The sequence below is a fragment of the Notamacropus eugenii genome, chromosome 4, assembly GCF_028372415.1.
Source record: "Notamacropus eugenii isolate mMacEug1 chromosome 4, mMacEug1.pri_v2, whole genome shotgun sequence".
Taxonomy (NCBI): domain Eukaryota; kingdom Metazoa; phylum Chordata; class Mammalia; order Diprotodontia; family Macropodidae; genus Notamacropus; species Notamacropus eugenii.
In genome coordinates this window covers 356,500,743-356,523,443 of record NC_092875.1, presented here as the reverse complement: position 1 = coordinate 356,523,443, position 22,701 = coordinate 356,500,743, and the positions used below count along the sequence as shown (strand labels likewise).

At 33.9% G+C, this 22,701-nt stretch overlaps 1 protein-coding gene across 2 annotated transcripts in view; it reads right to left on the bottom strand.

Moving 5' to 3' along the window:
* MTRR (5-methyltetrahydrofolate-homocysteine methyltransferase reductase) overlaps window positions 1–22,701 on the bottom strand; it is a 42,686-nt gene that overhangs the window by 5,415 nt on the left and 14,570 nt on the right. For both annotated transcript variants that reach the window (XM_072605400.1, XM_072605401.1), the window contains exons 6-12: window positions 18,141–18,263; window positions 17,415–17,568; window positions 16,032–16,120; window positions 14,159–14,339; window positions 7,413–7,455; window positions 6,023–6,203; window positions 3,810–3,928 (exon numbers count right to left, since the gene is read on the bottom strand). In XM_072605400.1, the coding sequence (XP_072461501.1) occupies window positions 3,810–3,928; window positions 6,023–6,203; window positions 7,413–7,455; window positions 14,159–14,339; window positions 16,032–16,120; window positions 17,415–17,568; window positions 18,141–18,263 (890 nt within the window). The remainder of the gene's footprint in view (window positions 1–3,809; window positions 3,929–6,022; window positions 6,204–7,412; window positions 7,456–14,158; window positions 14,340–16,031; window positions 16,121–17,414; window positions 17,569–18,140; window positions 18,264–22,701) is intronic.

Below are 22,701 nucleotides of genomic sequence, written 5' to 3'. Positions count from 1 at the left end.
GGGAAAGGAGGCTTAGCAATATCAGATCTTAAAACACAAAACAGTAATGATCAAAATGATTTGATACTGGCCCAAAAATAAATCAATCAATGGAATGTATTGGATAAACAGCATACAGAAACAAAAGACTGTACTACAGAATAGTTTGACAAACCCAGAGGTCTCAGCAATTAGGCTAAGGAATCACTATTTCACAAAAACTGCTGGCAAAACTGGACAGTTAATGTAGCAGCAACTACATACATACCAACATAAAGGGTGACATCATAAATTAAAGAATAAGAAAGAAATTATCTCTTGGAGCTATGAAGAGGGGAGAAGTTCACTGCCTCTGAAGGATAGAAAGGTTCACGGAAGGAAAATTGGACAATTTTGATTACATAAAATTTATAAGTTTTTACACAAAAAACAGTTAAAATCAGAGAAGAAATATATAAGTGGGGAAAAGAATTTCGCAACAAATTTTTCTGATAAAGGTCTCATATCCACAATATAATAGGAACTTGTTCAGTCGTTTCAGTCATGTCCAACTCTTCATGATTCCATTTTGGGTTTTCTTGGCAGAGAAACTAGAAGAGTTTGCCATTTTCTCCTCCAGTTTCATTTACAGATGAAGAAACTGAGGCAAAAGGTTAAGGGACTTGCCCAAGGTCACACAGCTACTAAGTATCTGAGACTAGATTTGAACTTGAGGTTTTCCTGCCTCCAGGGCCAGTGCTCTAGACACCATGCAATCTAGCTGCTCAGGAGGAAGAGATCATCATTAATTATTACTGACCAGACTGTGACAACACAATTGCACAGACAGCTTAGAGTCCTGGTTCATCAGAGTGAGTCTGTGTTATAAGTATGAACGTATGAATATGTGTATAAATACACACAGAGAGTACAGTGGGCACAACGCTGGTCTTGGAATCAGAAAGGCCCGAGTTCAAATTTGATTTCAGACACTTATTAGCTATGTGATCCTGGGCAAGTCATTTAAGCTACTTGCTTCTGTTTCCTCATCTGTAAAATGAAGATAATAACAGAACCTACCTCCCAGTTCTTTTGAGGATCAGATAAGGAAATATGTATAAAGCACTGGCACACAGTAGTTAGTTGCTATTGCTACTGTTATCATTTTATGAATTATTTCTACCATACAGGCACATATACATGTGTACACATGTATAGGTACGCATACATACACATGGGGCATACACACGCAATGATTTGGCAGTGCACCTTCCGTAAGCTTCATCTTCTGCTTATATATCAAGTTAGAACATAAAGTCCTGGTAAGGATTTTTCCTCTGCAGTATCTGCACAAAGCCTTACATCTCATAGTAAATGTCCACTGGCTTATTTTATTAAAAGAATATTGAACATTTCAAACTCTTGGGTTCTTTCTTTCAGTAGTATTTGAATTTGGGGCTCAAACTTCAACTTGAGGTTAAACTACTAGCCTGCAACTATGATTTAAGATTTAACATAATGAATCTCAAAGAAATGAAAAAAATCTGGAGTCCAAAAGAATCACTGAAAAGAAATCCTTTCTTATATTATTTCACACATCTTCTCAAAAGAAGCAGAAAGAAAAAGTATATTTGTCTTTCCATTAAACTCCCTTATGCTGTCCCAAAGAACTATACAATTTTCCCCCTTCTTAGCTCAAAAACTTTTGTTTTAAGTGTAATAACCTTTGGATGGTATTTCTGTGAAATAAAATTCTAGCATTACAGTGATCCATGAAGGGAATCAGTATTAAAACTATTTTATTGAAAATATTTCAGAAAGTGATTTCGGGTCATAATAAATGAAAGAGAAGTGGGCTTACTGATTATCAGTGTCATAGTTCAGATGTACAACTGTCTTAAACAACTGCAAGAGAATTAAGCAGTGAGCTACAATTTGAAATTTTATCATGAATCAACTGGATATACAATTTCTTTTTAAGGCTGAAAAATAAAGCTATGTTCCAGAGAACATGAATGGTATTGATTATCTGCTAAATATAAGTATCAAATTTTCAGCATTATGCAAAGAATAATAAAGAAAAGCAAGTCATGGATTATCAAGAGCCAGCACAATATACTGAGTTTGAAATTTTCTTTCACTTCTTTAAGAGAAGACTTCTTGCTTATAGAAACTCGAGGCTGTTCATTGTGTGAAAAACATCAAAAAGACGCTGCCTTCAACTTCGCTCGTTTATTTTGAAAGCTGCACGATGTCTGTGTGATATTTAAGACACCAAGAGCCACTATTTAATTTCAAATAAAATGAGAAATAGAATTCATTTTGGAAAAGGCCCAAACATCATCTTTGCACAACAGCACAATGTAAAATATCATTACTTACAGCCCACTGTAAGTTCACATTAATTCATAAATTGGCGGAATATTTACAAAAAGAGTACAACTGGAGTTAGTTTTCAATTAATCCTACTGAAGGAATTAAATCAACACTGGAACAGATAATCCAAAAATTATATTGGCTTTGAAGTTTTTTTGTAGTTTGCTGGTGGGTTAGGGGGCAGGGATAAGGAGAGGAAAAGTACAAGGAAGAGGAATAGGTAAATTTACTCTTGCTACTCCTTTCTTAACTATGAATTACTTAGGTTAATACTTTTATGTCCTTATATCCCTAATAATAGTGGAATGAGGCAGGTAAAATGCTGGGTGGCAGGGGGACGTTATTCTGGGATTAAAAATTTGTTGGAAACAGTCTAACTGCAGAAAATCAAGAATTTAATATATCATAACTGAGGCAAACACAATTAAAAAGATGTTTTACTTGTAAATCTTATATTTCTGAACCTCTTAAAAAAAAGAAAGCATAGAGAGGATATGTGATTTCACTGGTACTGAGAACTCCCAGATTCAGAAAGTCCCTGTACCAATCCAAAGTACATTCTCTGAAACTTGGTTGTCTACCTCAGGAGTCTCCTGAGTATAGCCTGAATCAGATCAAAATGTAATTGGGAAATGTTTAACAAGACAAATAAAAATACAATACAACACAGATAATGTCAATGTGTGGTACTCTAGGTTGATTTGGATGGCAGAAATTTTTTCTGAATTTCCAAGGGATACACAGCCAATATGGGTTAGAAATATGAATTTAACTTCTTAATTCCTAGGAAAACTCTCTACCCACTATACCAAGCTACCTCGGTGTTCTAAAGACAACCATTCCATTTGTATATGAGCTATACACAGTACGTAGGAGTTATTTCAGATACAGAAGTAAGTACTATTAATAGCTTTCAACGTCAGATAGTTCTGTTTAGATACTGTTAATGAAACTTTTGAAAACGATTAATGGTATATTTCTTCATGAAGTTTCTGAAATAATGGCATCTCATCCAGGTACCCTTTATAAATAGTGTTAAGGATCCTAGAGATAATTTCTTGAATTCTGTAACGTGAAAAAGTATCTGAAAAGGGGCACTGACCATCACTATCATACCAGAATAAAAAACATTTGAAATGCATGGATAAAACCAACATGCTGGCAAAGTAAATCAACGTTGCTCATTCATAAAATAAAATTCTATATACACATTCATGATTGGAAATTCTGCAATATAATCTGAATAGCTGCTATCCTTTTAAATTATTAGTATTTACTTTATACCCTAATACTTTATGAATCAAAAATTTTTCTCAAAGTTTTGAAGTACGATGTCATTAAAAACTGCCAAGAAAGTTAGCCAGGAAATAAAACTAAAGGTCCCTATCAAAGTTCTACCCTGTACTACAAGACAATAGTTTTTCCCATTAATCAAAAACGTTTGCTCTTTGAATATCAAATAAGGTAGAACATACCTATGCTGTAGGAAACCAATAAAAGGTGCAATGCCAGTTCCAGGACCAATCATTATAATGGGTACTGAAGTGTCATTGGGTAATCGGAAAGAGTTTGTGGTATGAGGGAAAATGGAGATCTGAAAAATTAAGAAATGCAATTACAAGACTGAAAGAATATCTCTGAGGGGGAGAAATAGGAAGTCCAGAGCAACAATAGGTGATGAAATCTGAAAGTACATTTTTCTCAAGAACCACCTCTGAATAAAACAATAGCCTCAACCTTAGTGAAACCATGAACAAATTCATCACAATGAAAGAAAATAGACATATAAAAATGAAGCTGGAAGGCTTTTCTATTTTTCATTTTAAATCCCAACTGTGTTTTTAAAATGAGAATAAGCTACATTTTTAAGTAGAGAAAAGGTACTGACTGAGTACAAAAGATTTATGAAACTTTTTTCTTTACAAGATAGAGTATAAAAATGTATTTGAGTAGGAAACTCAAGGTCACAGAGAAAATGAAAAATATACATATATGTATGAGTGTGTGTTATACTGTAGAGACTGATTATCTTTTTCATTGGTGTTACAGAACATCATTAGAAGCTTCTGCCTAAAACATGTGAAGCTGTCTTTACTTTTTGTCCTTAATCCAGAGAAAATACACTTGTTAATTCGTTAGTAATGCGAAATTCACTGTCAAATCCAAGCACTGACTTCTTAATTTCAAAAAATGCAGTTAACTAAAGACATTTTAATATATGCCAATGTCTATGCACTTTATGTGAAAAATTATCTTAAAAATTTGTAAACACTAAACTGAGACTGGACTTATACATCACAATAAGGAACCGGAATGGTTGGTAAGCCCATTAAAATTCTTGTTTTCAAAAATGTCTATACTAATTTCTTCCTTTCCTTTTCTGCACTGTGGGGGCAGCCTAATAAAATAGCATGTTTTTCATTTTTTTTCTCCCTAAAGACCATTATGTCTGGTAGGACTCTGATTTTACAATTCCTCTTCACTTTTTACATTTGTAAGGACAGATATCAGGAATTAAGTTAAAACTTTCAGGATCAGTACTCCAGCCATTTCTTTTAATAAGAGAAGCACGAATTCTCATATTCCTATCATTTCAACCTAATAAACTTGAAAGTCTTATGAGTGTACATGATGGAACAATTTCTTTGGGGACAAAAATATACTGTAAAATTCCTCCCTAATAAAGGCAGTATGTCCAGAAAATAGAAGATGGAGGTGAGAGGCATCATGATCCAGCAGCTGTCATCCCCAAGCATTCTCACATCTACACAAGAAGCCTTTCAATTTCTCCCCAAAGGTTAAACACTTTCCAATTCAAGTACTTTATAGAAAGTAAAAAAGTCATGAGACAAAACTAGAAATCACATCTCATAAGGACAAGAAATACACTGAGAGCTTTATAATAAGCATGAGAAATGACCAATGACCAGCAGCCCACCATACAAGATGTACTTAAGATTTTTTCATTGGGTCACATGACCATGTATAAACTCATCACAAAGGCCAGGGAGCAGATGTAATTTGTGGATAAATGAAATAAGCTATTTTCTTCAGTGTTTTTTGTAACAGATGGGGAAAAGAAGTAGTAACAAAACCACAGTCTAACATCCTTATGAAGACAATAGTCATCTCTAGTATTTATATAAGAATGTCTAAAAGTTTAACTTAAGTTATAACTTAAGTCTGGGTGTGTTAGGGATAAGGGGGGAAGGGAAAATAGGGTCACTGATGGAGGGAAAAAGATGAAAGCCTCTATTGTTATAGGAAGTATTCTGCTCTTCCTGAAACAATTTCTGACGGAAAAAAAATTCAAACTCTTTCTAAGACTTTCTAAGACTATACAAGACAGAGAAAAGCAGAAAAACAAACTACACTATGTGAAATTTGTTTTCCAGGGAGAAAAGTAAGACTCAGAGAACGTGCATAAAATATAACAACAAGGTTCTTCTGCACTCAGAATAGCTGGTATTCAAATAAACACATAACTTTCTTTAAAACAAAGATTTTGATAACAATAAAGAATGCACATTTCAAATACATATTTTATATTTTCATTATCAAAATATGAAATTTAAAAGTTTTCATTTTCAGAATCTGAAGAGAACAATGTAGAATAAAAAAGGAATCTTTTCCTGACGCTAGGAATAATTCTTTTAAGGATGACAAAACCTTAGAGTATTTTAAGTACCTCTGGAAACCCAGCTTCAACATCTTTTCCTTCCTTTCCATTTCCCTGAAGTAATGAGTCAACCATTAAGGACAGCCAGCCCGTACATACTCCTTTTCGCAAAGTCACAGGTTCCAAACTGGACAGAAACTCTACAATGTTAAATGCAAAATGAAGTTTCCCTGGGTGAAATAAACAGGAGCTGCAAAGATACAGACAGCAGAAAATCATCAGTTCCATATATGGACTACTATATAGAAAACCAAGAGTTTCATTTGGGGGGTAATATTTACTTATGGGCTCTTATTTACCTGTCTGCTCTCTATGAATGAAAATATATACTGCTTTCCTAAAAGACTTTTTATCCCTACTGATAACATTCAGAAAGATTTCCAATCATCTGGTTTTCATGATTTGATATTTATGAAAACTTACTTGCACGGTTATTTTGACTATTATAAATTCTCAAATTAACTACAAAGGACTTATGAAGATGCTATCTGCAGCCAGAGAAAGAACTGACAAATGGAAATATGTATAGAATAGTTTTATACACACACACACATTTGTGTCTAATGATAGCTGTCTCGAGGGGAGAGGAGTGGGAGGGGAGAGAAGAAAAAGGGGAAAAAAGTTACATGATAACTTTATTATAAATTTGAAAGTAACAGCAGTTGTATGTAAAACATTTGCAGTTTCATGTGCAATCATCTTTTTTTTCCTACTCTACTATTATGGAAATGCTTGCTTTATTTCGTAAGTTCAGAATAAAATAAATAAAATTAAATACAAAAAAGAAACTACATGAAAAATGATTCAGAACTTACTAGGACTGTTTTTAACATATCAGTGTTACAGGGCCTCATGAAATAGTGAACTCTTCCCCTTTACTGAGACTACTGATATTTGAAAAACAAAACAAAACAAAAATGTTCAAAATAGAATCACTAGAAAAAGGCATGAGATGAAATGGTCCCTTTTCATAAAACCAAAGTAAATGTGTACTCTCTATATTGTTCTTTCCCTGCATCCCCAACCAATGTTTTAGAAGTCAAAGAAGAAGAAACAGGTAAGAAAAAAACCTATTTTCAGTTAAATGGTTCCTATTGTTTACTCATTTCTCAAAGCAGTAGAAGATTAAAGATTACAAGAGAGTATCAGGTTGTGGGGTCTGATCTTCATGCTATTAATAATGAGGACCTCGTGGATATCTGAAACTAGGCTGAAGATGCCTTTAAAAAAAGTGTCTTTATATTTTAGCACACAGAGCACCAAGTATAGTCTCTAACATGGATGAAGCACTCAACATTTGATAAAATGAATTTTAATTTAAATGTTTTTACTTATGCAACATTTGAAGGTTATGATATACTCTTTAGAAGAATAGTGCTATTTTATGTAAATACAGTACCTTGCACAAGAATATGGTCTGGCTCGAAGCTTGGGAAGATGTTCTATAAAAAAAAAAGTTATCGACAATAAAACAGTTTCTTCAATACTAAAAAGAAACAGCGATCTTATTCACATCAATATCTCCTACAAGAGAAGACAATAATTGATATTTGCTGATTGACTAATCTCATTCTATAAAACTCTTGTCTAAGCCCTCAAGAAATTCCTCCTGAGAAATTACATTAAACATCCTTCCATCCATGGTCTATATGACAGCGAAACACTGTGTTCTTCTCAGCCTACAAAGATCACAATGCAGCACACAGTGACCTGGTACTGGTTCCCCTTTTATTCAATGACAGTGGTAAGATTATGTGCCAAAGAGGTCTAGTATGACTTTTATACACTGTTGTCATGACATGACCAACTCACCTCCTTTTTTAATCATGCATTTCCTACATGATGCTTTTGAAAACACCTGATGAAAGTCATCAGAAGTAGGATATACTTGGACTATAATTTTGCACCCTAACACAAAGTGACTCAAGGTAGGTGTCGTTTTTCATCATGTATGATGTCACCACAAGAAGCACAACGACGTAAAAGATACCTGAGGGAAAGACAAATCTTGACATGGATACGTACTAAATGTGATAACCTCTAAGGTTAATAACAAAGCCCATTTCCACACAATCAACCAAGTATGATAGCCAAAGGTCTAAATGTATATAGCATAAGGTAGTGAATGAGGACAACACCACAGAAGCTCATCCATCCTTCCCCCTTTCCTCTCCTCATCCCTAATATAAAATCTAAGAGAAACTAAGTTAGTCTGGATGCTGCTACTCTTTCCACTCCACATTAGTGGGGAACCAGTCAGGCCCAGGAAATGTAACACTGGGGGAATTGGACTGGCATGCATTAGGAGTCCAAAGTTAGCAATATCTTACCCTTAGTCACCCTAATTGGGGAAATTATATCCCTACAGGAATTACTGAAAAATGTGAACCAAGGACATAAAATCTGAGTACTGCATTAGTTTCAGGTTGAGAACACTGTTTCACTATGGTACTGAGAAGATTAAAATTGATCCTGTATCATTTTCTGACTTGTCCTATTTACAGTCAATTGATTTTGTCCTGTAACTACCCAAGGGTTCTATGCCTCTGAACTTAGTTTAGAATTCAGAGAGCCTGTAATGGGGTTGTTTAGAAATCCAGTCCTCTTCCTTATCACTGTTCTAATTCTTGCCTCAAGGAATTCTGCTAACCTAAGGGGATGTGGTTTGCCACAAGGGAATAAGGCCTATTATCATTACACCACACCAGCTATCCTTCAAGAAAGTCTGGTTTGCTATCCAAAGAAGCCAGGATCACCATCTTACAGGTAGACAAACAACCAACACTTCTTCATCATAGGAGGGAAGGAGGGAGATGTCACTAGCCCCTATTCCCAACTTCCAGCTAATCATACTGTTCCCCACACCTCAACAATGCAACTAATCAGGATGTCACCTAATCTGTTCTATTCTTTGTTCCACTCCCCAAAATTTTTCACTCACAAAAGTACAATTAATCAAACATTTATTAGATGTCTATTATCTGACAAGCACTTTGCTAAATGCTTAGTATATAAATACAAACAATTTCTATTCTTAAGGACTTCATATACCATCAATAGAAAAAACATGTACATATATAAATATATATATATGTGTGTGCATGTGTGTGTATGTATATAGATTACATAAGTACGTATATATAAACGTATATGTATTGCACGGTAGTTGAAGAAGTCTATCATTGAATGGGGCATCAAGTGAGCATCTGAAAAGACCTTAGCCTAAGGCCAAGATCTCCTGAAGAATATCTGGTCGCTGGAACCAGATGGCTCAGGAGGAGAAAGCGAGGCTGGTGACCTTGCACAGCCCTCTCTCACTTAAAACAAAGTCAAGTGCAAGTCATGTCATCACTTCTCTGATGTCATGGTGCTCTTCAAAAATGAAGGACGAATACAACAACAAGGAGGGATCACTAGAAGTTGAGGGGATAAGGAGAGTCTTCATGAAGAAGATGCCGCCTGAATTTCATATTGCAGGTGGTAAGGGGTGCTTGTAAAGTAGAGATGAGGGAACTGTATATTCCAGGCATGAGGAATGGATAGTCTAAATGTGTAAAGACAGGAGATGGAGAATCATGTGTGAGGAAAAAAGAGAAGACCAGTTTGACTGGATCAAAGAATATGGGAAAAGAAATAATGCATGAGAGATAAGGGGGGAACCAGGTTGGCTTTAAAGACAAATAAGAGTTTATAATTCTTCCAAAAAGCAACACAGAATAATTGGATTAAGGAAAATCACTTTAGCAGTGGAGTGGAGGATAGGTTAGAATTGCAACTTGAGTTGAACTCTTCCACAGCCTGAGATCACTGTATATTTTTTTGGGAGGCTTTGAATGTAGGTTGTTTAGAAACCTGAGGCAGGAAAATCAATTAATATGTCATTGCAATAGTCTAGGGAAGAAGTAATGTAGACTGGAAGGTGATGGTGGAGGAAAAGAGAGAAGGGGTCAGATGCAAGAGGCTGCTGTAGTGGTGAAAAAGCAAAGATTTGGCAACTAACTGTATAAATGGGATAAGGAAAACAGCGGCATCTAAGTTAATGTTAAAGGCATGAAACTTAAGAGAAAAATGTTGAGACTGAAATATTTCTCAAATATTAAAACTGGTATTTTCTTTTTAAACAAAACAAAAAAGTGAATGCAGTTGACTAAACCAAAAAGCTATACAAATAAGATAAAGATAAGTCAGTATATCACAAGAAAAAGGAAAAAAATACCAGCTCTTATCAACAGAAATACAATGAATGTAAGAGACAAAAATGTAAGATATTGGCCAATTTTTATTGAATTGTGTACTCTAATGGTAACATCGCTGACTAAAAATTGCCAATTTGTTAATAACTGTGAAATTCATGTTACTCTTCATTTTTTAGTAGCTAAGTGCTTAATCAGCAATATGAGCCAGAAAAGCATGACTATAAAGAAATTCTTTTAAAAATACTTTTATTACATTTTATATTTTTTAAATGTTATTTAGAAGCAAAATGGAAACTCCTTTTTTCCCTTAAAAGATAGTTCACGTTAACAAGCTGTCTGACCCATCTGTCTAATTGTAGAGAGATCTTGACAAAAAATGGAGAAACAGGAAGAAATGAGGGGCAGTGTCCTAGTAGATAGACTACTTGCACTAGAAAGGTCTGGTTTTGAATCCACCTCTGACAGTTACTAGCTATTTGCCAGGGGACTAGACATCTAACCTTTTTAAAGCCATTTCCTCATCAGTAAAGTAAGGATGCTAAGGGATGTTACCATCAGTCCTGGTTCATAAAGGTGGTGAGGCTAGAATGATTTATGCACATAAAAGCATTGTACATGCTGTAAAGCTGTGTTTATAAATGAAACTTAGAGGTATCAAAAAATATTGAGAGGGGAATGGCAGGGAAATCCCTTATTTCCTCTCTCTGCTGCTTCCCATTCAGGTTCCACACTGAAGAAGGTGTTAAATGCTGTCTGTGATTCCTCAGGTTGAGAGCCACAGAAGAAAATAAAATAAGGTTTCTCTTCTGGTTAAGAATCACTTAGAAAGGGGGGTGGAGCTAAGATGGTAGAGTAGAAGCATGGACCTGCTCTAGCTCTCTCCCTAAGGTCCTGAAAACACCTGTAAAAAATGACTAAAAAAATTCTAGAACAGCAGAAGCCACAAAATGACAGAGTGAATGAGATTTCTAGCCCAAGACAACCTGGATGGCTGACAGGAAATGTCTGTTGAACTGCTCAGAGCACAGCAAAGCCCAGCCTTGACCACACTGCACAGACAGGACTGGAGCAGGTTTTAGAGTGCTGAATCACAGGCAGCTGCTGTGGTTTCCAGATTTCTCAAGCCACAAATGCCAAAGACAGCTTCAAAGGTCAGTGAGAAAGTTCTTTCACCTGGGTGAGAGGGGAGCTTAGATGGACCCTAGCCAATGGCTCCAGGGTGGCTGCAGCCACTGATGAAGCAGCAGTCACTTCTGGAGCTCTCTGCCTACAGACCTTGGGGGAACTGAGTGGCTGATCTGTGTCGCAGTCCTGAGTGGCAGTCCTGAGGTGAGGAGAAGCACTGGCATGGCAGAGCTGGTGGAGGCTATAGAGAGGGAATCCTACTCACAGTTCCAGGGCAGAAAAGAGTGCTTCTGGTTTTTCACAGACCAGAGAATAGGTCAGGAGAGGAGTAAACACCTCTCCCTTCCTTTGGAGGAACCAAAAATTTACAGGTACCAAGAGATATCTCAGAGAATAGCTGCACAAAACCTTTGAAGCTTGACAAGGACTCAAAAGTCAAGGCTGGGAAAAAAAGTCAAGGGGAAAAAAATAAGACTAGAGAAGGTTACTTTCTTGGTGAAAAGGTATTTTCTTCCATCCTTTCAGAGGAGGAAGATCAAAGCATATAACTAAAGGAAGGTCAAGGTCAAGGCTCCTACATTCAAAGTCTCCCAAAAAAATACGCAGTGGTTTCAGGACATCAAAGAGCTCAAAAAGGGCTTTGAAAATCAAGTAAGAGAAGTGGAAGAAAAATTGGGAAGAGAAGCAATGCAATAAAATCATGAAAAACAAGTCAAAAAACTGCTGAAGAAAATAACACCTTTAAAAATAGACTAAGTCAAATGGCAAAAGAGGTCCGAAATGCCAATGAGAAGAATGCCTTAAAAAGAAGAATTAGTCAAATGGAAAAAGAGGTCCAAAAGCTCACTGAAGAAAATAGTTCTTTACAAATTATAATGGAGAAGACGGAAGCTAATGACTTTATGAGAAATCAAGAAATCATAAAATAAAAGCAAAAGAATGAAAAAAATAGAAGACAATGTGAAATAACTCCTCATTGGAAGAACAATTGACCTGGAAAATAGACCAAAGAGAGATAACTTAAAAAAGAGCCTAGACATCATCTTCCAAGAAATTATCAAGGAAAACTGCCCTGATATTCTAGAAGCAGAGAATAAAATATAAATGTAGGCGTATATGGATATGTATGTGTTTGTGTATGTGCATACACACACAAACACGTACATATACATAGACAGGGCACAAGGTGAGCTGAATATGAAAGGAAAATAGCTAAAAAATGAAATTTACTGTTGAGTGGAATGTAAAAAAAAAGAAAGATCACTTAGGAAGTCAGGAAGCTCAAGTACAACAATTGAAAATTGAATTGTCTATAGCTGGTTGTCTATAGCTTCTCCCGCTACAACAGGGGAAGTTCAGATTTTTCAATATGGCTACTAAGCTATAATTTTAAACTAGGAGTAATTAGTAATTATTTTAAAGTAATAACAACTCTAACAAAGCTTATATAAATAAATAGTACCCCAATTTTCTGTTTAAAATCATATCCTTTTATCTCTCCCAGTTTTTATAAAATGAGATGATAAGCTCTTTTCCAATACTTTTAATATTTTATATCTGATTACCCTTTATTTATACTGATCACTTCTAGGGAAGCCCTAAAATTGAGAAATATATACATCTATGCTTTTAAAAATAGCTTTGCAGCAATATCCTTTACTACATCACATATTCTGATTTTTCATACAGAATATATGGTAACTATATATCTATATTATACATTAAACAGATTCAAAGTACTGGTCTGTACTACTCAGTATAAGGATTTCCACCTCAAGGCAAATAAAGTTAACTACAGATATTGGGCTAGGGTGAGCTTTCAGTCTCTCAGAATATTAATAAGTTAAAATTTTTAGTAATCATGATAATGTGATAGCTATGTTCATGAGACAATAATTTCACCTTCATAATATAATATAAAGTCCAAGAGTGTCTTGTAAACTAGAGAAATGTTATGGACCCTAGTTTTACCCTTTGGTTCAAAATCAATGTCCACTTTTGGATCAAAAATATGCTATACTAAGACTACCTTTTTTTTTTTTTAACTTAACAAATGCATGAGATTTTAACTCCCTGAAGACAAGTATTTGTGTCTGTATTTAATCTCACAGAGCGCCTAACATTAGTCTAGAGTGTTAGACATATAACTAAACACACACACAGACACATACATATCTATATACACCTACATTTATATTTTACTCTCTGCTTCTAGACTATCAGGGCAGTTTTTCTTGATAATTTCTTGGAAGATGATGTCTACGCTCTTTTTAAATTTATCTCTCTTTGGTCTATTTTCCAGGTCAATTGTTCTTTCAATGAGAAGTTATTTCACATATCTAGTGCTAGACATACAACACTCATATTCTTGATAAATTAAGCTTAATTCTGTATACTTTTGGAAAAGACTACTTGTTAAAATGTTTGTGAAGGTCTGACTAACAAAGAGGACTTTGTAGAAAATTGGTAAAATAAAAAGGCTCATGAATATTTAACAATTCAAACTCATCAAAAATTGAGACTTTTCATAAAAGAAAAATATTGCTATATTAAACTGGAAGAAAAATGGAGACTTTTTTCTTCCCATAGTCTTTTCACTTTTAAGAGGCTATTTTTCCCTTGGGTACTGAGTATTTTGAAATAAACTACAAGGATTTTTTCTTGATGGTTATCATTTCTAACATTTTCTAATTATGGCTCTTGAAACTTTTAAGGACTAAGAAGTAACTGAACAGTAATTTTCCCTTTCTTCAAAAAGGGCCTAGACGTATAGTATGTGAAATTTCGGATATCTAAACCAATTAAACCAAAAGTAACTACTTACCTAGCAGGACACTAAGAGGCGGCCTGCAAGTTGGAAAAGCATGGAGTAAGTCTAACAAGCTGACATAAGAGTCTCGTATGAAATTATTATAGTCAGAGGCCCCTTGTTTGCTGCAAAGCTCTTGTAACCTTCGCTTCTCGGCACTATCACTGGTATATTCTACAAGGGCTCGCAAAAATGCCTGTGGTAGGGGAAAAGAGAGAGATTTTTAATGAAGGTATCCTCTGAGGTTTAGATTGTCATGGTAGCTCATTTGTTATTTATGTGAAAATGTGCCCAATTATCCAAAAATGAGCTGGATAGCCAGCAAGAATGCCTAAAGGAAGATACAATTCACTCTCTGCTAGGAAAATTCAATTTTTATCTCCTAATTTCTGGCCACAGCCTGAAGTAACCTGCGAGGTTACAAAATTTGAATGCAAAACACAATGCAAATTGTCCATCAAGTTAAACAGGATTTGAAGGTCCAGTGGTAAGTTTTGAATTACATCTTCATTATTAGTAATTCAAGCTTTAGTATAAACATGATACTTATATTTGAGTTAATCCAGCATCCACATTATGCCTCCATAACCCAGTTGCCCCCTGAGTAAACTACACCTGACTCTCCAATGTAAAGAACAGGAAAAGCAAGAAGTGGCCAAAGCAGACCATGGGGCTTCTTGTACATATTCAAGTTCAAACCACTGCAACAGTTCAGCTGCACTTCAATTCCATTCTCAAACATTTTCACTAAGGATAAGGAACTTCCCACCTCCCCTGAACAGCTCCCCTAGATAATATACCTTGGATGTTTCATTTAGTATCAAATTTTAATTTTTTTGTGGGGTGAGAGAGGTATAATGACAAGGAAGACTGCTATCTGAGTTTGAATCTTTTATTCAAAGCCTATTATAAGACTTCACAAAAGATTCAAAGCATGCTGAGCTAAAAAAGTCACTAGGATATAAGTACACTGAAGACTCACAAATGACAGAGCAACTTGAGTCTGGCAATATGGGCCACAAATAGGGTACAGAATTTTTTGTTTAAAAAGTTTAGTCATGTTCTTTGCAAAAAAATGTGTAAATGAGATTTTCATAAGGAAAAAATATAATCACTGAACATTTGCCACATGTCCCCTCAAATGGGAGAAATGTTTCTAGCACAGAAGTGCTATAGGTGTTATACATATATTATATATATATATAAATATATGACAAAAATATTTTGTACATAGTGAATACTCTAGTTCGACTCATGTTACATTTGATGATGAACTTCATGAGAACGTGGTCATTTGGGCTTGCTAATTATATAATGTAAATTGAACAAGATGGAAAGGAAAAAAGATATATTAGTATTGGGAGTACTCTGTAACCACAGCATGACTTACTTTTTCTTGCTATTGAGAGACATCTGGCAAAATGTAGTTTTGTATGTTATATCAATACTGTCACTTAAAGCAGGGTAGCAAGAGAACTCAACTAAAGGTAATCTTCCCAATAAGATGTTATAAAATACTGACATCTAGTGGATCTTGCAATTAAAAAAAAAAACACTTTATTTTCTGCTAAAAAATATTTCCAATTTTGTCTAAAGAAATGATTCATCAACAAGTTTTCATAAGGCATTATATCTAAATGCTTAATAACCGCTGGTTATTATTTTCTGAAAAGGTGGTTAAAAAAGGGAAAAAACATGGACTCTTAGAATTGCCAATCAATATAAAAAATTGCTTTCACTTACTGGGTTAACACAATAAATATTTTAACTACAGTAGATCATTGTCAAAAACTGATTATGTTCTTCAGACATTTTCTACCCTAAGTAGTGCCAAGGGATATGTAATGAATTTAAATACTAAAGTGCAAAGAAGTAAGGAAGATAATACCTTTTTAGGAACTGCTCTTATTTCAAGACACCATGTAAGAAGGAACTCTAGAGAGACCTTTTCAGGAATGTGCGGTGGTATGGCTGCTCCTTTAAGAATAAAGGATAGAAAGATGAATCCCGCAGGCATTCAAGACATGACATAAAGAAGAGGGAAATGAATATTTTAATTCACGAATAAATGAATACTATAAATATTTTTATTTAATATCACTGCTGCTATTCATTGTGCATAATATTATAAGGACATAAAATTTTTCAGTCAGAAAATACTCCCAAAGTGAATACAATAGAGAGATAAAGTTCATCAAAAAGAAAAAATATGATATTGAACTGAAATTTAACCATGAAGTACTGAAAAAGCACATTCTATATCCTCTCATTTGAAACACACATACATATACACACATGTATGTATAATCATGTATATGTGTATATGTATACATATATATACACATGTATGTACAATCATGTATATGTGTATATGTATACATATGTGAAATATAAAAAAAAAATTAAGCCAATTTTCCGAAAATCATATAATTGTATGTTTTCAATGTCCTGACAGAAAATCTCACAACCCTGCTAAAAGACAAACTTTTTCATTATGATGCTATGATCTTCTCAGGTGAAAAGATCTACATAAATACAGAGGGGAAAAAAAGAAGTATTTCAACCCAAATCTGCCAATAAAAGAAGAAAAAAAAGAAAAGAAAATGGACACAGGCTTTCTCTAAACTAGTAATTTTCATCTTTAGTTTTACCATTTTTATGTGATTCAAGTAAACAAATCTGTATTGACTGCCATTACGTATAAAGTACTATACTCTTTCACCAATACCCGTTGAAACTACTAATTAAAACTAGAATTATAATATTTCAATTCTTTTTTTTTCCTCTGCCCTTATATTCACATACAAATGATGACCAACAGTACAAATCACAGGATGGACAGCAAAAAAGGAAGCAGCAAATGCCTGAATCAGACAAGATAATCAGCTCCTTCTAATCAAGACATATTCACGTGTATCTGTATGAAAACTAACAACCTAGCAGTCATCTTTTAGTACAATAGTATGCCATAGTATTTTTTAAAGTACAAAACTAGCTCAATAAAATGACCCTTCATTTCCAATAGAATACAACAAAAAGGGTGAAGGCTACACATATCCATGTATCTATTCTCAGGTAACTTGATCTACTTGCATTTTTAACTATGTAGGCCATCCAAATGTGATGAGACCCAAAATGATCCTCACATTTTTCATAATTTCCCCAGAAAACTCAAGGAATATAAATTTCCATTTACTCTCTCTCACTTCTTTCTGCAGTGACCAGACTAAACAGCATCATTCCAAATTCCTAATGAACAAGAGTCCTGTACCTTTCTTTTTATTGTTTTCTTTAATTTTCAATAAAACAGAATGTTCTCTTTTCTCTGAAAGCTGTAGTCTCTGAAGTAATTCTTGTACCTCTGAAGCATCATTAGGACAGATGATATTGAAGGAATCTCCAGGCTGGTAGGAAAATGTTGTATTCTGGATAAATATAAAACCAATAAGTAAAAGAGTTTAGATTGTGGTGGAAAGCTAAGCATATAACCATTTTTATTTAAAAGGTTAGAGGTGAAAAAAACTTTTTTCATTCTGCTAAAAGAATTTTAAAGTCGCAATAAACTCAGATAAGTGTAACTTTATTAAGCTTTGCAACAAAAATATATGATCACCTATTTATCTATATAAAATGTTTCTAAATTTAGGCAAACATTGAATTAGGTGAAATAAAGATTTTCTTAATGTTTCTATATGAAAGCTAGTTCGGCAATCTCCATTTTATAGATGGAGGAAGCAGGACTTAAAAGCCTATGTGATTTGTCCAAAGTATCACTGCTAGAAAGTAACAAAGGAGGAACAGAAATGCTCATCTTCTGAACTCACATCTTATGTTCTTCAGGATTGTCTCCCTTCCCAATGCCATCACAGGCCTCCCTCTCAGAATAATATAAGCAAAAAGAGCAAAAAAGCACCAGCTGATCATTTCATTTGCTTCTCAAGTTGTCTTAACATGAAATTACCAGAAATGAAAGGAAAAGGTAAAGTCATCCACTCACTGAAATGTCCAGTTCCAACAGCAGAGTGGTTTTTATGGCATCCTTCTTAGTAAGCTGAATGGCCTTTGAAATGGGAACCTGGAAAACTGTATCCCCTGGAGAAAAAGATACTTGGTGTTGCTCCTGGAAAGAGAATTTTTATCTGATGAAATATGACAACAATGAAACGTATGAGAATATTATTCATTTACATATGGACTTTTATCCAAATGATTTTAACACTCTGCAGTCATTTCATCATTTCCCTGAGGGAAATGACAGGGATAACCCTACAAGTTACCATTCTCCACTTTAGAAAAACTGAAGTCATGCTGTCATGAAATTCTTTCAAAACAGAACCTGATTATAGGTAACTACTTTGGTATAAAAGAAGATCTGGGTTCATATTCAGAAGAAAACAGTGCGGTAAAAAAGCCACTCCTCCCCTACAGAACAACATGAAATGGTCACAAGCCCAAAGAGTTCTTAGAAGAACTTAAAAAGGAATTTAAAAACCAAAATAAGAGAGATCAAGTAAAAATTAAGAAAAAAATTAAGCAATCAAAGAAAACTATGAAAAGAAAGTTAATCAACTGGAAAAAAGGGATAGAAAATCTTAAGGAAAAAATAATTCACTAAAAACTAAAATAGGGCAAGAGGAATCAAATGATGTTTTAAGACACCAAGAAATGATAAAACTAGAAAAAAAAATAGAGAATCTGAAGCATCTCATTAGAAAACTGCTTTGGAGAACAGATAGAGGAGAGACAATATGAAAATTGTTGGACTACCTGAAATTTGTGATCAAGAAAAGAATCTGGATATATATATTAACAAGAAATTATTAAGGAAAATTCCCCTGAGGTTCTAGAACAGGAAAATAAAGTAGAAACAGGAAAAAAAAAATCTACCATTCACAACCTGAAAGATATCCCAAGAGGAAATCTTAACAGGAATATCATAGCCAAGTTTCAAAGCTCCCAGGTTAGGGAAAAACTATTGCAAGCAACAAGACAGAAAAATACTGCTGAAATACAGTAAAGATTTCACAAGATCTAGCAGCTTCCACTCTAAAAGACCATAGGTCTTGGAATATTATTTCAAAGAGCAAAGGAGCTGGGGTTCCATTCAAGAATAACTTGCCCAGCACAGTTGAGTATAATCCTGAATGAAAATAAATGGACATCTGATGAACTTAAGTTCTTTCAGGTATCTGTAACAAAAAGATCAGAACTCAATGGAAAACTCAATAAAAGATCCAGAAGAAATATAAGGAAAATAACAAAGATTAATTATAAGGCACTCATTAAGGTCAAACTGTTTACATATTATATATATGAAAATGTTATCAGTATTCTTAAAACTGTCATCATTACTAAGATAGTTTTAAAAAAAAGTTGGGGCTTAGTTGTATGTGATGGGATGATTCTAAAAACCAAAACTGGGTAGGAAAAGGTAAAACAGAGCAACTATATTATAAAAATGGGTCATAAAAGGAAGAAATACAGAGGCAGCAGGTGGGAGTAAAGGGCTGGTAATGTTGGAACCTTACCTGGAAGGTGGACAAGTCTTCTGAAAGTGTAGAGAGGTGAGAAAACCAGGGAATATGCTATGGGAGGGCCTTTTAGAAGGGAATGTAGATTAAAATTAGGAGGGCGGAGTGAAAACAAGGGAGGGACTTTTAGAGGCGAGGATAAATTAAGGAATAAGAGGGTAAAGAGAGAAGATAAGGTAACAGGGATAGGGTAAAAGAGAGGCTGAAAAGGAAAGTAGTGAGTAAAAACTAAGATGCAGGGAAATTCACAAATAGTTCTACCTTTGAACGTGAATGGATGTTTAAAGCAGCTCACTTTGTGGTGGCAAAGAAAAGGGAATAGCAGGGATAGTCATCTGCTGGGGAATGGCTGAACAAGTGGCATATGGTTCAGATGGAATACCACTATAAGAAATTATGAACTCCATGATCTTAGAAAGACATGGAAAAACTTGCATGAAATGGTGAAGAATGAAGTGAGCAGAAGCAAGTGACCGTTGCTACAGTAACAGCAATGTTGTTTTAAGAATATTTACATGATAACTTTATTACATATTTAAAAGGGATAGCAAGATGTACATCAATTATTTGCAGCTTCATGTGCAATCATCTTTTTTATTATTCCATACTATGGAAATGCTTGTTTTATTCCATAAATTAAAAATAAAATACATTTTTTAAAAAAAAGAACATCCTATATATTTCTGACTAGAGAAGCTAGTATGTAGATCTTAATAAACTGGAATAAAAAGTAAAGTGTTTCCAGATATTGTTACAAGTGTAGGATAGCAATGACAAGGACTCCAACTACATGTGTACAAGAACTTTCAAGTCTTCTTACGTATCAGTTCCATGATGGCCTAATTTATGTTGTTTCCTAAGTCCTTTGTACCTGTGACACATCATAAAATTGTCAAGAATTTTAAAAGCAGAATGTGTACTTCTACCTTCTGTTAATTTTTTTTTTGCCTTTCTTTTGCTTGTACTTCATTAAAAAAAGAGACAAAAAGAAAAAAAAAACTGAATAGACCATAAATGAGATTCTTCAGAGAAAAGTACCAGGACCAGATGGATTTATAAACATTTAAAGATCACATAATTTGAATAATAAATACATTATTTTAAATAATAAGAAGGGATCCCATGAAATTCCTTTTATGAAATAAAAATATTAGTGATACTTAAATCAGGAAGAACAAAACAGAAAAAGGAAATATATATTACAATATATTACAAAGATTATACATTATGATCAAGTGAGATTTATATCAAGAATGCAGGGATGATTTAATACAAGGAAAACCATTAACATAATTGGTTACATCAATAGTACAAGTAAAAAATGATTATATCAATAGATGCAGAAAAGGCTTCTGATAAAGTTCAACACTCACTTTTATTAAAAACAATTGAAAGTATTGGTATAAATGGAATTTTTCCTTAAATTGACAAAAAGCACTTATCTAAAACCACCATCAACAGTTATTTGTGATGGGAATAAATTAGAAAATTTTTTAGTAAGATCAGGTGTGAAACAAGGATGACCACTGTCACCAATATTATTCAATATTATATTGGAAATCCTAGCAATGGCAATAAAAAAAGAAAATGAAACAGAATCAGAACAGGGAATGAGGCAAAGAAACTATCTCTTTTTGCAGGCAATATGTTCATATACTTGGAAAATCCCAAAGACTCAATTAAAAAGTTATTTGAAACAATTAATACTTCTACTAAAGTAGCAGGATGCTTATATCCTGCTATAAATCCACATAAATCATCAGCATTCCTATGTTTCACAAACAAAACTCTGCAAGAAGAGACAGTAAAAAATACTCAATTTAAAATAACTCTAGACAGTATAAAATACCTGGGAGTACTCTTGTTAAAACAAACCCAGGAACTAGATAAACAAAATTATGAAAAAAAAATTATACAAATAAAGTGAGATTTAAATAATTGGAGAAATATTAATTGTTAAAACTAATTTATATACTCAGTGCCATCCCAATTAAATTGCCATCTTTTTTTTTTTTTTTACCAAATTAGGAAAAAACATTAACAAAATTTACTTGGAAAAGTAAAAAGTCAAGGACATCAAAGGAAACAATGAAAAAAAAAGTAAAGGAAGGAGGCTTAGCAGTACCAAACCTTAAACTATATTATAAGGCAGTAATTATCCAAACTATCTGTACTGGCTAAGAAATAGAAAGGCAGATCAATGGAATAGAGCTGACGTACAATATACAGCAGAAAATAAATATAACAATCTTACGTCTGACAAATGTAAATAGTTAAGATTTTAGGATAAGAATTCATTATTTGGTAAAAATTGCTGGGAAAACTGGAAAACAGTATGCCAGAAACTAGGTATAGACCAGTATCTTCACACCATTTACCAAAATGGATACATCACCTAAATGTAAAGAGAGATTTCACAAGAAAATCAGAACATGGAACATTATTTAACAGACTTATGGATAGGTGAATAATTTATGAACAAGATATAGAGATATTTTAGTTATTACCTATACAGTAATGATTGCCAATTCTAAGTATGTGTAAAAAAGGAACCAGAGAATGACTTTAGATGTAAAATGGATAATTTTGATTAAAAAGTTTTTGTACAAATAAAACAAATATAACCAAGATCAGAAGGAAAGCAGAAAATTAGGAAAATACTATTATAGAAAATTTATCAGATAAATGTCTCATATCTCACACATATCAAGAACTCTTGCCAAATCTATAAGAACACGAGTCATTCCCCAACTGATAAATGGTCAAAGGATATTAACACGCAGTTTTCCGATGAAGAAATCAAAACAATTTAGTCACATGAAAAAATGCTCTAAATCATTATTGATTACAGAAATGCAAATTAAAATGACCTTGAGATATCATTTTATACCCACCAGATAGTTAAAATAATAGAAGGGGGGAAGTGATAAATGCTGGAGGGATGTGGAAAAATTGGGACACTAAATCATTATTAGTGGAATTCTGAATGGATCCAACCATTTTAGAGAGAAATCTCAAATTATGCCC